The 15,610-nt window shown below is 28.0% G+C and overlaps 1 protein-coding gene across 1 annotated transcript in view; it reads left to right on the top strand.

Annotated features, from left to right (window-relative positions):
* Nucleotides 1-15,610, top strand: part of mys (position-specific antigen beta subunit myospheroid) — a 33,186-nt gene that overhangs the window by 11,690 nt on the left and 5,886 nt on the right. Inside the window, exons 7-18 of the mRNA XM_087159766.1 lie at nucleotides 403-574; nucleotides 2,136-2,219; nucleotides 3,746-4,009; nucleotides 5,307-5,383; nucleotides 7,490-7,541; nucleotides 8,321-8,476; nucleotides 8,554-8,696; nucleotides 9,614-9,686; nucleotides 9,890-9,971; nucleotides 12,708-12,817; nucleotides 14,091-14,189; nucleotides 14,277-14,406. Coding sequence (XP_087015892.1) covers nucleotides 403-574; nucleotides 2,136-2,219; nucleotides 3,746-4,009; nucleotides 5,307-5,383; nucleotides 7,490-7,541; nucleotides 8,321-8,476; nucleotides 8,554-8,696; nucleotides 9,614-9,686; nucleotides 9,890-9,971; nucleotides 12,708-12,817; nucleotides 14,091-14,189; nucleotides 14,277-14,406 — 1,442 coding nt within the window. The remainder of the gene's footprint in view (nucleotides 1-402; nucleotides 575-2,135; nucleotides 2,220-3,745; nucleotides 4,010-5,306; nucleotides 5,384-7,489; nucleotides 7,542-8,320; nucleotides 8,477-8,553; nucleotides 8,697-9,613; nucleotides 9,687-9,889; nucleotides 9,972-12,707; nucleotides 12,818-14,090; nucleotides 14,190-14,276; nucleotides 14,407-15,610) is intronic.

Below are 15,610 nucleotides of genomic sequence, written 5' to 3'. Positions count from 1 at the left end.
AAGCATGGCTGTACAATGATCCTAATTTCATTTTTAACTTTCTGTATTTATTTGTAATTAATTATGTTTAAATTAAAATTTATTCTTCAAACTTTAATTGGTAATTTGCTTTAATGCTTATAAAACTCAATTTACCAAATTCTAAGTACCTTATAAATGTGACCTAATTTTTTTTTTATAACTTTACGAAAATTGCCTTTTATTAAATGCATCTTAAACTGATAAGATTTTTTGTGTCTAATAAAAAAATGTTTATTTTCCTACTGAAAGTACCATTTTTACTCAGGAATGAATTATTATGTTACATTAAGATATATGGGGAAAAAAATTTCTTGCACATATCTATGTACTTCATAATTTTTTTCTTCCTGAAAGTGTATTAAATTTAGAAAATTCTAACAGGTTAAGAGAACCTTGTACTGGCTGTGCTGCACCTTATGGATTTTTGAACCACATGCCATTAACAACTGAAACTGAGACATTTGCTCGATTAGTACGAGAAGCTCAAGTATCTGGAAATTTAGATGCACCAGAAGGTGGTTTTGATGCTATAATGCAAGCAGTTGTTTGCCAGGTACTTATTTCTATTCATTCCCAAAAACTCTGGTACCTAACAACTAACCTGTACCAATTTCCTAACCTATTTTACGAACTGAGAAATTTTAGAAAGAAAGTTTTCTTACATGCTGTTTTAAAAATATTTTGAGTTCTAGAGCATATTGTTATTTCACAATGTTTTAAATTTTTTTTTCTAACTACAGTGAAACCTCCAGGAAAGACCATCTCTGTGTAGTGACCTCCTCTATTTGCGACCACTTTTGGGAGGCATGTAATTTTTTCCATAAACTTAGTGTTGAAGAAAACCTGTAAGAGAGACCGTCAAAACCTTCCCCAGCGATATGGCAAACCTCTGCACCAAATATTGAAAAAGTCAAATCAAATTATGTGTGAGTGGCTCTTATTTAGAGAGCTCTTTTTGAAGATCTCTTAAAGAGATTGACTAACTCATGTTGCAGAAAGATGATGCAATCTATGATTCATTTTTAAAAGTGAAAGTGAAATTAGGAAGAAAAGTAGTAATTTTAGAAAAAATTAAGCATCTCAAACAAACGAACCTCTTCTTTTTTAAAACTTATTGATTTTTATGATATAAAATTAAATGCAAACTTAAACATAATTGTTTATTTATTTAAAATAGTTCTCTCATTCATAATTGGTAAATTTGTTTTTGCACATAATTGTTCGTAAAGGCCATTTTTTATTGGAGCTAAATTTTATTCATCAATCCGGTTTTCATAATGCCAATACATGGGGCATTTCTGCACCAAGAAAATGACACTGAGTAAAATTAAAGTTGTTTGCGAAAAATCATGCACCTTCCATAACATTTTAAGTTCAAAGATGGTAACCTCTAAGAACGACCGACCTTCATTAACAACCATTTTACTGTGGAACAGAGAGTGGTCCCTCCGAGAGATTTCACTGTACAAAATTTTTTTAATGTTTCATAGAGCTTGTTCCACCATCATAAAACAGTACATCATTATAACATTAAAGTACTTCAGTCCCAGCTATTTAACAATATTTTTTTTTGCATTTGGATGCATTGTTGGATGCATTTAATGTCATAAATTGTTCAACAACACTCATGAATTGTATGTTTATTCTGATCATGGAATTATCAATTAATTAAAAGAAATCATTTGTATGATGAATTTGGCTTCAGTGTTTTGGTTTAACTAAAATAAAGGCAATTGCCTCATAAAAAATCTTAAAAGCACTTTCAGTTAGAATGTAACAGTGGACAGACTTTGAATGTATTTTATGAAATCAGTAACAGATGCACGATTCAATGAATTCCATTTAAAAGCTGCAATGATGTTATTAGAAGACTTGTTTAGTGAATACAGAAGAATAGTAAACTTGATAGATTTTAAAAATGGAAGAAAAATTTTTTTTTGTTTTTTCAGTTTAAAAGCTAATTGCTTTGTTTACAGTGTACCTCAGTATTAACACATCTTTAATTTTTTTCTTCTCTAAAAATATGAGCTATAAGGCACAATAAAAATCGCATTTATCTGTGGAAGTTGTAGTATTACATTATGTTCATACAAATAAAAAATCTTGAACTTTAGGAAGAAATAGGATGGAGAGGAAAGTCGAGAAAAATGCTTGTGTTCTCTTCTGACAGTGGTTTTCATTATGCTGGTGATGGAAAAGTAAGTATCCAACAACTTGATTGTTTAAGACATACTTTAACATTTACTTTGAAATAAATTATTATTGACATGTTCAATTTAGGCTGTTTTATACTGTTATTTATCTCAACTGATAAATAATGCAATAGAACTAAACCATATTAATTTGAAAATCCCTCTCTTTTTAATGATGTTAGTAATTATTTTTTTGTACTTATAAATATAATTTATTCTATTATAAAAATTCTCCTAAATTATTTAATCTATACATCTTTAAAATATTATAGAAAAAAGAAAGCAACACATTGATGACAAAACTATGCAATATCCAACTAATTGTAGTTGAAAATTTTAAACAGTTGTGTCTATACATTAAAATTTTTGCTAACCCTACATTTGAAATAGATATATAGTAGAACCCTCGTTTTCTGTCCAAAAACCGACATTATAATGTGGGGATGTTATGCCATGATTGCACAAAAATACTGTAAGTAATTGCCCATTGTAAAAAAAATACTAGATAAATTTTAACAAAGCAACGTTTTCCTTTAAAAAGAATTTAGTGATTCACAAAAAAATTGGTAATTACTCAACTATTTTTTGATATTAATATGTAAGCAAAAGAATGCTTTAACCCCTTCCTTCTCACTCCCGTGAAAATGACCGGGTGAGGTTTCGCCCTCTATTTCTCGCTCCCGTGATATTCCCAGGCTGGAGTGTTCTGTAGTAACGCGCCAATATATATAAAACTAATTCATTTCTTTTGCCCGGAAAAGATTTTATTTCTCATTTTACACACCAGATGGCAGTACCAGGATATTTTTAAGGTGTAGATAGTTTATATTAAACTAGATGTCAGCACTAATCAAATGTTTGTATAATATTCGTGTATAAAAAATAGTCAGTTTTATGACCGTTTTCTTGAAAATCAACTGATCGTTAAGGGGTTGAAATATTACTTCATGGGTGAAAAATAATTTGCTGGTGTGAGAGCTGCCCTTTTCGATGACATATATCAAGGTAACTGCAAAGCCTGCATATTTTAACTTTAAAATGAATTGCGCAACAGAACTGACTTTTCACAAAAAGAATAAAAACATATTTTAAACAACAAAAAATTGTAAAAAAAGTGTACAATTTCTTGTATCCTTTCAAAGGAAAGTTACACAGATTATGAATGACCATAAATTAAGGCTACATAAAACTTAAAATATGAATTTAGTGGGTTATGTAACTCTTCTTTCTTTCAAAAGAGATTCTAGGTGTGACATTCATTCAAAATGAATGAATCATTATAATGAAATTTTCAAAAAGTATAAATACAAGGTGCATTCATAAGAGTTACTAGATTTAAATTCATTTTGTAATTTTTTCATGCTTACAAAATCTTTTCTCTTCTTGTAGTTTGTATAAATAATGAATTGTTATTTTTATTTTTATCAAAGAGTGTGCTTATATGTTTGTTGCATTTAAACTTCTTTTTAACATTCTATGTGTTTTAATTTTAAGCTAATTGTCTTCATATATATATATATATATTCTTTTAGCTTGGTGGTATTGTAAAACCAAATGATGGACATTGCCATTTAGATGATGATGGATATTACACTGAAAGTATCCACCAAGATTACCCTTCCTTAAGTCAGATCAATCATAAAATTCAAGAACATAAGGTCAATATTATATTTGCAGTTACAGCAAACCAAGTGCCTGTTTACGAGCGCCTAAGTAGTTTATTGGAAGGCTCTAGTGCTGGAAAATTAGCTAATGATTCTTCAAATGTGGTTGATCTTGTACGGAATCAATATGATGTAAGCAATTAGTTTCCTCATCCTTACCTCTAAAAAATTCATGTAAGACAAAGTACTTCACAGTTGAAACAGAAAATGCTCTTAACTGTTAAATACTTTGCAGAACAATTGAAGGGTGATTTTTGTTGGTTGAGTGGAGTGTGTAGGGTTGTGTGGTGATTTTTGTTTTATTATGTTGTAATTTTTAGATATTTTATCAATTAGGTTTTTTTATTTAATTTTAATTTGAAAAATAAAATTAATCCATTCAATTTTTTAAAAAAAATATGAATAATTTAATAGGTAAAAGTTTATTTATTACAAATTAATTTTATGCAGAACCTTTGTTATTATCTATTCCGGAAATTCTTAGAGTATTAGCATTGGAATGCACATACATAATTTATCATGTTATGTGTGTGTTATAACCTATTATTAGTCATTAAAACTTTTTTTTCCATAGAATGAATCATACATTGTAAGAACTTAACCATTGGTACTATTCACTTCTTGTTTTTGTCATCAATGCTATTTTGATTAATACAAACTTACTATTTTTGTTATTTTTACTTTATATTAAGAAAGCATCTCTTTTATTTCTTATTTTTTGAAATTCATATCTTGAGTTTTAAGTATTTAGTTGATGAAGTTGGAATTTTTTTGTTTAATGTATGTTAACCATTAAGTATGAAACAATGAACAATTTTAATTCTAGGAAATTTCTTAATTGATATTTTATAAATATATTTTATTTACTTCTTTAATTTAAAATGTATTATTATATATATATATACAGTAGGGAATCGATTATCCGGAACGATCGGGACCATCGCTATTCCGGATAACTGATTTTTCCGGTTTTCTGAATCGCTACAAAAAGCCGTTTTTTTTTTTATTATTATTGTTAAACACAACTAAAAAAAAAAAATTTGGAAATAATCTTAAAAAAAAGAAAAAACGATGAAGTAATACTCTAATGATTATTTCCAAAATGGTGGTCAGGTAAACATCTTTTAAAAAAGAAAGAAAAATCCTAAAATTTTATGAGGAAAAAAAAAAATTTTTAAAAATGGCGGGAAAATTTATTGAATTTCATTCCGGTTGTTTGGTTTTCTGATTTCCGGATAACGGGTTCTGTACTGTATATATATATAAAGTCTGTGATATTTTTCAAATTTTTTTTCCTAAAGATCTTTACGATTTAGATTTATTTAGATAGTGGCCACTCTGTATCACCTTACTCCTTTAATTATTCATCAATAAAGCAACGAATATGTCTGTCACATAAATTTGTCTTAAAATGTTTTTTTAATTGTAGAAAATAACATCAGCTGTGGAAATTAAAGATAATGCTGGAAGTAATATTCAAGTTAATTATTATTCAACATGCTTAGGGTAAGTAATTTTAAACTTAGATCTTATTACACTCTCATCAGTTTATACACACTGACATTTATATACATTTTTAGAAACTTATACCTGTGAAGTAAACAAGACGATAACAACACCTTCCTACCTTATTTTAATTTTGTCTCTGAGTCTTAAATTTATGTACATATTTTTATATTTAAATGTCATTTCATAATTACTTTTTCTTTAAATATATGCTAATCAATTAATTTTATGAGGTAAGAGAAGATAAAAAAAATAATCAACTTATCATGAACAACCCTTCCAATTATTATGCAAAATTCAAATAGTCATATTAAAAGCTAAATGGGTAGTATGATGTATTTACATTATTTTCTGTGTATTGTCTACCTATATTTCACTGAATATCCCAAAATAAATTTAACAAAGAACAGTAAAATTTGAAGAATTTCTATTAAATTCTATTTATTACTACAGTCGAACAGTCTATTTATTACTATAGTGAACCTGGGATATGGTGAACACTCCGATGTAGTGAACTTTTTTAGCGATCCCGTCCGTATTCCTATTTAAATAATGTTATTTTTAACGCTTATAGTGAACAGCTTAGAACTTGGAAACTCGGTTATAGTGGACTCAAATTTCATTTCTTTAAATATCTTTTTCAGTCCTCCATCTTTAAACTTGTAGGTGTTGGGACTGAAAATGAATGCATTCCTATAAAATGTGTCATATTACTCTCCTTTATGCTTATCACTTTTAACTATACTGTAATAAATGTCAAACAGATCATTTATCTTATACTCCTCCCACCCTGCCAAGCCTTGCTTTATCTCTTTTCCCCAAGCTTGCTCTACAACTAGTTAACTTGGCCACCTGCTGAATTTTTGGAATTTTCTTATCTGTTCAAACCATATTCTTTACAAATCACCCCTTAACAATCAAGAAGGGCAACAATTTAACTCATTCTACAGCTGCTCTCTTCATATTCTTACATTATCTATTTCAGACAAGATTTTTATTTCAAAAGCAGTGAAAATGGCAAATTCTCTATAGAGAAAAGCGTTTTCGATAGAGGACAAAGTTAAAATTGTAAAGCGTATTGATGATGGAACCAATCAATTGACACTGTGTAAGGAATTTTCCTTGTCAAAATCTACAGTTTCAAACATTTGGAAAAATCGAAATGCAATTCTTGCGGCATACGACAAAAACATGGTTTCATCGAAAAAACTGCGTGGAGCTGAAAGAGAAAACGTAGAAGATGCTTTGTTAAGATGGTTCAAAATCTTGTTCAAAATGTAAAAATCTTGCATTCTTTGCACATTGTAGATAAGAAAATTGATGAACTCAATTTAAAATCAAATTGTGTTCAATCAAAAATCACAAATTTTTTTCATGAAAAGTGAAAATAAAACTAATATTTAGCGACGTAATTACTTTTTCCATCAATTTTTGCTTTATTATCTGTTAATTAGTTAATAATTTTTTAAATAACTTATACAAAATTGCAAAGCCAATTTTCAATCATTCAACTGCCTTATGCAAAAAATATTCTTCAAAAAATTTGGATATAGTGAACCATCGGTTATAGTGGACACATTACTGAGTCCGCAGACGGTTCACTGTATTAAATTTCAAATAGAATTCTAAGAAATTATATTTTCTCATAAATTTGGATAGTTGCTAAATTTGAGGCCCAAAAAAGCTTTTAGAATGCATCAGTTGTTCATTTTATTAACTTGTTTATAATTTGAATTGTGTGTTTTCGTGAGAAGTTTCCGCAAAATAATTCATTTGTAGTGAGGGAGGTTTAAAATATTTTTTATATTTGATTTTATTAATGTGCACTAATTTGCTTATATTATTATATGTTAAAGCAGTAAACTGCAAAAGAATATAGTTTAATCTTATATATCAATTGGTGAGAGGGGTTATCACAAGGCTCCAATCTAATATTTTGGTTTCAACTATAGCATCCTTTGTTCTATTATATTTGTTTATTTATTAAGCAGAAAAATCACAAAGACATTTTTCTTGATAGTTTTGTGTTTTTTATTTCTCTATTTGTTCAATCAATAGCTACTTACCACAATTACACATTTACCAGATTATTTTCTTTTTCTGTAGAACAAAGCGTGAAAACACTAATATCTGCAAAGGGTTGAAAGTGGGTACAAATGTGAGTATAAACTAATTATTTCTTAAATGTTGCATGCTTTATACTATAACTGTTTTTTAAACAATTAGATTAATATTTATAACAGAAGCATTATTAAATCTCTTAGTTATTTCTCAGAATTTAAGAAGGAAAACAGAAATCTAATTTGTTTTTATCATTATTTATGTTTAATTAATTAACTTTTGAGAACTATTATTTTAAGTATTAAATAACTTTCGTTTTATGTTGTTGTTGTTTCTTTTTTTTTTAACCAGTAATTTCAGGTATCTATTAGATTTTGCTGATCCAGTTTTTAAGTTCACCAATTTTAATACTAACTATTAGAATATTTGTCTTTTATTTTAATGTTCACCTTTTTCATGTACAATTTAGAAAATAAAAAACTATTTCTATATATATATCTAAATTATGGAAATTCATGCATCAAAAGATAGTTTTTATGATTACCTATTGTTTTTAGCAGGCAACAGGTATTGTGTGGGCATTTTACATACCTAAAACAGTATGCTTTAAAGCATTTGTATCCCCCCCCCCCTGTTTTTTAAACAAATTTATAACTTGCAACACTTAAAGAAAGTCCTTACATCTGTTGTTTTTCTTACTGGAAAACTAGTTTTCTTTCGGTTTTGTGGAGAAATTGTTTTACAAACTTGCCGAAATATAAACCCTCAATCAATTAAAGAGAAACACGTATGTTGGTTAAGAAAAAAAATATGTATGTAAAACCAACAATAACTTTCTAAAATTTTTAAAAATACTTATATATTTTTCTTTGTTAGGTTACATTTGAAGCTAATATTGAAGTCACAAAGTGTCCGAAAGATCCAAAAGAGTGGAACCAAACATTTCAAATCTATCCTGTAGGCTTGAATGAAGCTTTAACAATCCATTTGGAAATGATATGCGAGTGTGATTGTGAAAAACCTTGGAATGAAGTAAATTCTAATGATACTGCACTTTTATCTTTTAATTAGAGATGTCATTTTTACTTATAATATTTACTCCTTTTCAGGAAAAAAACAGTGGTAAATGTAGTGCTGGTAATGGCACTTATGAGTGTGGTGTCTGCAGCTGTTACAATAACAGGTATGGGCGAGAATGTGAATGTGATGCTAAAGACAGTGACCAGGCAACTGATGATATTGGTTGCTATTTGTAAGTATTGACAAATATTATCTTCTACATCTCTCTCAAGTTAATTAAAAATTCCTTGCTAAATGAATGTCCATTCATCTGTAAATGTTAGCAATAAATCATTCATGAAAAATTATGAGTTACCAAATTACACCTTATAACAGACTCTATACTGGTAAAACTTTATTAATCTGTGAATAGGCTTTTGCTATTTTCCAGATCTGTCAATTTTCATGTTCTGTTTGAACGATACATAAATTGAGTTGTTGAATTATATTATGGAGCGACTAATACCCCTAAATAGGGTTGTATTATTAGGGTAAAAAATTATTGCATTGAATAGGTATAAAAGCTCTTAATTTCTTTAATATCCTAGATTTAAGTGACATATGTTTATTATAAATTTCGAATAATAAAATTTTTTAAATATAATTAATTTTCTAATAATAAAAGTTCTTTTTAACTGAATTTGTTGCAAATTCTTTTACAATCCTTTCTTAAATATAAGATCTTTTAAAAAGTCCTTTTTCTTAATGTTGAAATTTTTATTTTTTATTGTGTTCTGTTTCCTACCTTAACTGTACTTGGCTTTAAGTTTTATATAATTCATACCTTTTCTTCTGCCCCCTGATCATTAGTTGCAATTTTTTATGAACTGACTTTCCAGCTATGGAGAACCTTATCATGTACCCTCTGTGTTTAATGCGAAAGTAGTGCCTTATATATTTTTGTCAAGAGGCACTCTGCTTGGAGAGTTAAATTTTATGTGAACATTTATATTTAATTTAAGTGCCTAATATTACCTTAAACTTTATTTTTCTGCCCATCTTGTAATGAAAATTATGTAAGAACCTAGTGTAAATATTCAAATTCTGTTAGAGAATAAATAGTTTAAGGAAGGAATACCTTTATTAATATATATATTTATTTATTTTTAGTGGAAATGATACTAAGCCATGTTCTGGTCGAGGTGTTTGTCGTTGTGGTGAATGTGAATGTTACAAGCGACCTGTAAGTTTATTTTCTTATAATGAAAACAGCTTTTACTTAATTGTATGCTACTAAAAATTGTGTTGCTTATCTAAATATTTATGAAGTATTTAACAAATTCTGTAACTTACTGTAAATGTACTAAATATAAAATGTGGGCTATATTCATTAGCTTTTTCTCTTTTCTATGTTGATACATACATTTACATAATTTTTCTATTTAGAATGCAGAAGAAAAGGTCACTGGTAAATTTTGTGAGTGTGATAATTATTCCTGTGATAGATCTGATGGTAAAATATGTAGTGGTAAGTATAAGTTAGAGTTTATATAATATTTCTTTGGGAAGTCTAAACTTTCTCGAAATGTAGAATCACATACTAATCTAAGTTATATACTTTATTTATTTGATGCTGTTTGCTCTCCTTTTATTGCTGCACTGAAGAAAAATCATTTACAATCAAATATTAATTTTAATCTCTAATAACATCAGTTGAGCAAAAGGTGCAACTTTAGTGCCCAGTTTGTGCATAAAAATTCAGTTTTGTTGCTCCAAAACAGCACACAATTTTTGTTTTTCATCTAATTGTTTATTTAAGACAGTTCCCTTCCTCCCATTGAGAGCATTAAAAATGTAATATTTTACTAAATGGACAAATTTCACTTGTTATGATAAGAACATATTAAATATTGGAATTGAAAATGCTGTGTTCAATAGGTTGACAAAATATCTAAATGATAGGATTTACTATAGAATCAGTGCAGATAGATCACAACCAGAAGTAGTGCCTTAAAATTTGACATACTTATATTGTAATAACATCGATTGAAAATATTGAAGTTCGAAAAAAATAAGTGGAAGTGGCCGAAAAAATTAATTGTAAAACAGAAAATTACTGTGAAATCATGTGTGTCACTAAGTGATTTTCTAGTAAATCCTAAGCTATATAGAGTTTTATATGTAATTAAAAATATCAGGAAAGGAGAAACTATTAAAATGTGTAAAGAACAATTAGAAAATGATGTGGATTTATGATGGTATTGTTGCAAATCCAGCTGTTCAAAAAGTGATAACTGGAATTCAAGATTCTAGTATTGTAATAACACCATATTAAAGATAATCGTAGTTCGAAAAACCATATTGCAATGAGGAGAAACGACAAACAGGATGAGACTCGCTGCAATATTCTCTTCTAGAATTAATTCTGCATTGAAGGTTTTATATATTATTGATAATGATAATGTGTTTTTATCGGTAGTGGTAAATAAGTTTAATGTTAAGAGCGAATTTTATTTAGTTTGAAATGTTTGGATATTTCATATATTTAATTATTTCAAATGCATATTTATTTAAATATTATAAAAGCCTGTAAAAATAAATTCTAAAAAGACTATTTCTGAAGGAAACTCATTAAGTAAATTTTTTCAGTTAAGTTATGGAATTTTCCTATTGGTTAAGCATTAGCATCATTTTAATTAAATTATAGACTATTCTATTTTTTCAAACGTTTTAAACTTAGCATCAATGGTGTTTGCTAGTTAATAGCTCTATTGTAAAAGGGATACATAGTAAATAGAGTTTATTGCTTTCTTTGATATTTAGTATATTAATATTCTTTAGTTTCTTTAATATTTAACAATTTTTAGTCATTATATCAGGGAAACTATTTTATCATTTTGAATGTGATAGTTAAGGCATACTATGTAACCACATTCATAAAATAATTCATTTGAAACCATGTATTTATTTTGTAGTGTTACTTTTAAAATGTGTTTCTGTCATACTAAATTACTTAAAATCAACTTAAGTTGAATTTAAAAAAGCAAGTTACGTATGGAAAAGCAAAATTAATGGTTAAATGGTATTAATTCGTTAGGAGGAAAGTATAAAATTGACAAACTATTATTTACACTAATGATGATTAATTAAGTAGTAATTGTAGCGATTTGGTAGCCAGACATCCTATGCAAAAGTCTATGTATATGTTCTAAAAAAACTCAATGGAGAAAAGGTACTGCTCACCATGGAAATAAAAAAAAAATATGTACAAAAAAGCAAAGTTAATGGAGAAATGGTACTAATTGGTTTAAGTGAGATGTAAAACATCAACATGCTATTATTGTCGCCAATGATGCATGATGCACAACTATAGGTATTGTAGTAACTGGTGTAGTCTCAATATGTAGCAAATCTTTTAATATAGGTACAAAATATTATAATAGCATATTTGGTATCTATTAAAACTGCATCAATACTGTTCAGCTTTATTATTAGAGAAATGCATTTTTATGGCCTCTGGAAAGTACCAGAATTCTTAAAAGCATGTAAATAGTAGATAGAAATTGGTAAATTTTGGCTATCATGAGTTGGCCTTGAGCAACTGCAATGTGCGAAATACTGAATCAGTTAATCTGTATTTTGATGTTTGTCCAAAAATGTGTGTTGTTTATTTTGTGTTGCTCTGAACATAAAGACTATTTGCATGAATCTGCTCCAAAAAAAATTTTTTATTTGCTTTAAAACACAATATTTCCTGCTCCAAAAGGATTTTGGTGCTGCTCCATCCCTGTAAGTTGTATTGTTTCTAAAGATGATGAAGGAAAAAAAAATGAGAAAAAGTTGTAGTTACCTTTTGCTTTCATGAATTTTTAAAAAAGGACTGTGTAAACTCGACACTATGATAATCTAGGCATATAAAATATTATAAAAATTATTCAGTATTTTGGTTGAATAGTCAAAGAAACTTTTGCTAAAAATATAATAAGTATTTTGATTGAGATAGTGATTATGACAAGAACTTAAAAAAATGCTGTTCATTTTATATAATTGCTTTTATTTCCATTACAGAATGGTACAGAGATAGCTAATTTTTCATTTCCATACATTTTTGTTAATCGATTTACAAAAACTCATATTTAGTTATTTTTGTATTAAAAAAAGTAATTATGTACCTTATATTTTATGACCTATTGTAATACATGTTATTATTTGCATATGTTGTTTCAAATAACTATGTATTTGATAATATCCATTCAATCTATAGGCCCTGAACATGGAGTTTGTGATTGTGGTAAATGCAAATGTAAACAAGGTTGGACAGGCTCCGACTGCGGATGCAGGGATACAAATGAAACTTGTATGGCACCAAATGGAGTAAGTCAAATGTTGCTCTTCAACTGAACTGTATTATTTCTTTAATGGAAAAAGTACTATGTGAATTGATTTATCTTAATAATACTTTATAACACTAGTTCTCAATTGCCAGTTCACAAACACTATTACCTTTAATTTATTTATTTTATGTTAAATACAATGTTTTTAGAAGGGTGGTCCACCTTGTCTGCCTTTTTGTAAAAATGTTGTTCCTTTTTTATTCAGAAAAAAAATGCTCCTTTTTTATTTTAAGAAAAGAGATTGCAGCAACAGAAATCAGGAACTTCAGGATACCATAATTACTGCAAATTATATTTAGGCTAAGTTAATTTAAAATATTATTTCTCATATCTGAGTATTTTTAATTTGTGTTAAAGATCACTAATCTAGTTGGATATAATTGATGTGATTAATAAGATTAGTGCCCTTCCAGACTAAGGTTTTTGCAAAATCACTTTGCCCTTTTTTATTTTTTGGGAGATTTTAAAATACAAAAAAAGACATTTCTACTTTACTTATAAACAGAAAAATTTTCTTTCTTATTTGTCTCATATTTACTTGTATTCTTTTCTACCTTTACATGGTTCCATAATTTGTTTTTGCTATTTTGTTATTTGAGTAGCAAAATAAATATTTTAGTTAGAATTATTTTAAATTTTATTTATATTTAAATAGGTCTAGGCTCAAATTTTTTTTTTTAATTGTAGAGAGTATGTGAATGATCAGAATGAATCAGAAAAGAAAAACTGATTAAGTCACAATTTTTCTTTGGTAAAAATTATGCTAAGAATCCAAATTTCTAGCCTTACCTGTCTGTGATAGAATGCTGAAATAATTTACTGGTCCTTCAAGTAAATTATTTTGAAGAGCACTGCTTTGTAAAATTCATACAACTTATCATTGTGCTGCATTTTATTCTATGCTGAAACATTTACAGAATGTTTATCATAAAGTAAAATATAAATGAATTGAGGATCTTGGAACAAAAACAGCAGATCATAATGACCTTAAAATGTTAAGACGTGTATGGCAGAAGAACTTTCGATGATGGAGTACAGGAGTTATAGTCATGAGCCAATTTGATTCTTAAGCATATAGATGATAAAACTAAACTGTCCTACATTTATCTCAAAATTCAAGACTGATTCAGATTTGGCTTTTTAAACTGAGTGTTTTAATCATTGGTAGTGTTTCGTTTACATTTTTGTAACATGGCTATTAAATTGTTTCATTGCTCTCTATTTATTTCTTTTCTCTTCGTTTCTATTTATAGAAAATATGCAGCGGACATGGTGATTGTGAATGTGGTGCTTGCAAGTGCTATGATTTGGAAGAAGGTCGATATAGTGGAACGTTTTGTGAGCGATGTCCGGTAACTATTTTTAAAATTTTTTTATTACAAGTGCTTACTTTTAATGTTTTTCCTTGTTAATATAAGTATTTTTTTTTTATGCAAAAGACTTGTCCTCTGAAATGTGATGCTTTTAGAGATTGTGTTGAATGTCAAATATTCCCTGATGATAATGATGTTCCTCCTGAGAACTGTACAGCTTGTTCATTCATCACAATAGGTGTTGATAAAGTAGAAGGTAACCAATAGTTTCCTTTTTTGTTTATTTTTCGCATGTAGGTATGCTGTTTGACCAGCAAAAGAGGAACTCTTAAGTAACAGACTTGTTATTTGGAAGACGCTATGGAAATACGTTATTTCACAATATTGTCGGTATGACAGAAGTTCATTTAGCAAATAAAGAGTCTTAAATGGAAACACAATAGAGCTGGGTTGCAGATCGTGGGATATCAAGTTTCTTTTAAGCATTGCGATATTGAAATATGATGTTTCAGGTATAATATGACCAGGGGTCTGTCCAGACATTTTGATAAAGGTCCTTTTTTGTAAAATTGTGAAAAAATTACTCGTAATTTATGAATATAAAATAAATGTTAAGTCACATTCTTTCAACCAGGGTCCCGCTTTTGTGAATTTGTGCAAATAGGTCCTGTTATTGCGAAAAACTTTTTAAAAGAGTTTTTAAATTGTAAAGACATACAAGATTATACTCAACACTGTAAAATTATAATTAAAAAAAAATTATTTTAAAAAGTAAACAGCAATTGCTGCTACTAAATTAAGCTATAAAACATGCAAATATTTGGTATCTGTCTTTCTCCCCCCACCTATTCCTGGAAAGGGTTTATTCGATTAACAAAACAGTAATGTAAAGATTTGAACAAATTTGTGAAACAGTTGTGTAAAACAAATTTGTGAAGGGTCCGTTTTTATGAAAAGATATTTTGTGAAGAACGGACCCAAATTTCTTCTAAACAGACCCCTGATGACCTACCACCACTATGTCTTATCATCATGGAATTACTGGTAACAATAACTATTGAATCCGATGTTGTTGAGAGTGATGATTAATTTCGTTTGAAAAATGAAAATTGATCATTGTTAAAATAAGCAAAATAATTTTTTTGTTGAAAATATGGATATTTTCTAATAATGTATTGCAACATTAAAATTCTAATATCAACCAGCTCTTATAGACAGTCATCTTCTGTCTTACCTATGATTCCATTAAATAACCTATTTTGAAAACTATTTCTACCGTATCTCCTGCCTGAAGCTTTTCTGTTGGTGGACTAATTATACTATTTTTCTTAATTCTTAAAATATTGCCCACTAAATTTTTAACTTCTGTAAAAAATACTCTTCAATTTATATTGACCATTAAATTTTTTTTGTTATTATAGTTTAGTTAAAGATTTAGTTTATCATCACGACTTTTTTTG

Source organism: Parasteatoda tepidariorum, chromosome 3 (assembly GCF_982258835.1).
Source record: "Parasteatoda tepidariorum strain Cologne lab strain chromosome 3, Ptep-v5.0, whole genome shotgun sequence".
NCBI classification, from domain to species: Eukaryota; Metazoa; Arthropoda; class Arachnida; order Araneae; family Theridiidae; genus Parasteatoda; species Parasteatoda tepidariorum.
This window is presented reverse-complemented; position numbering and strand designations above follow the sequence as displayed.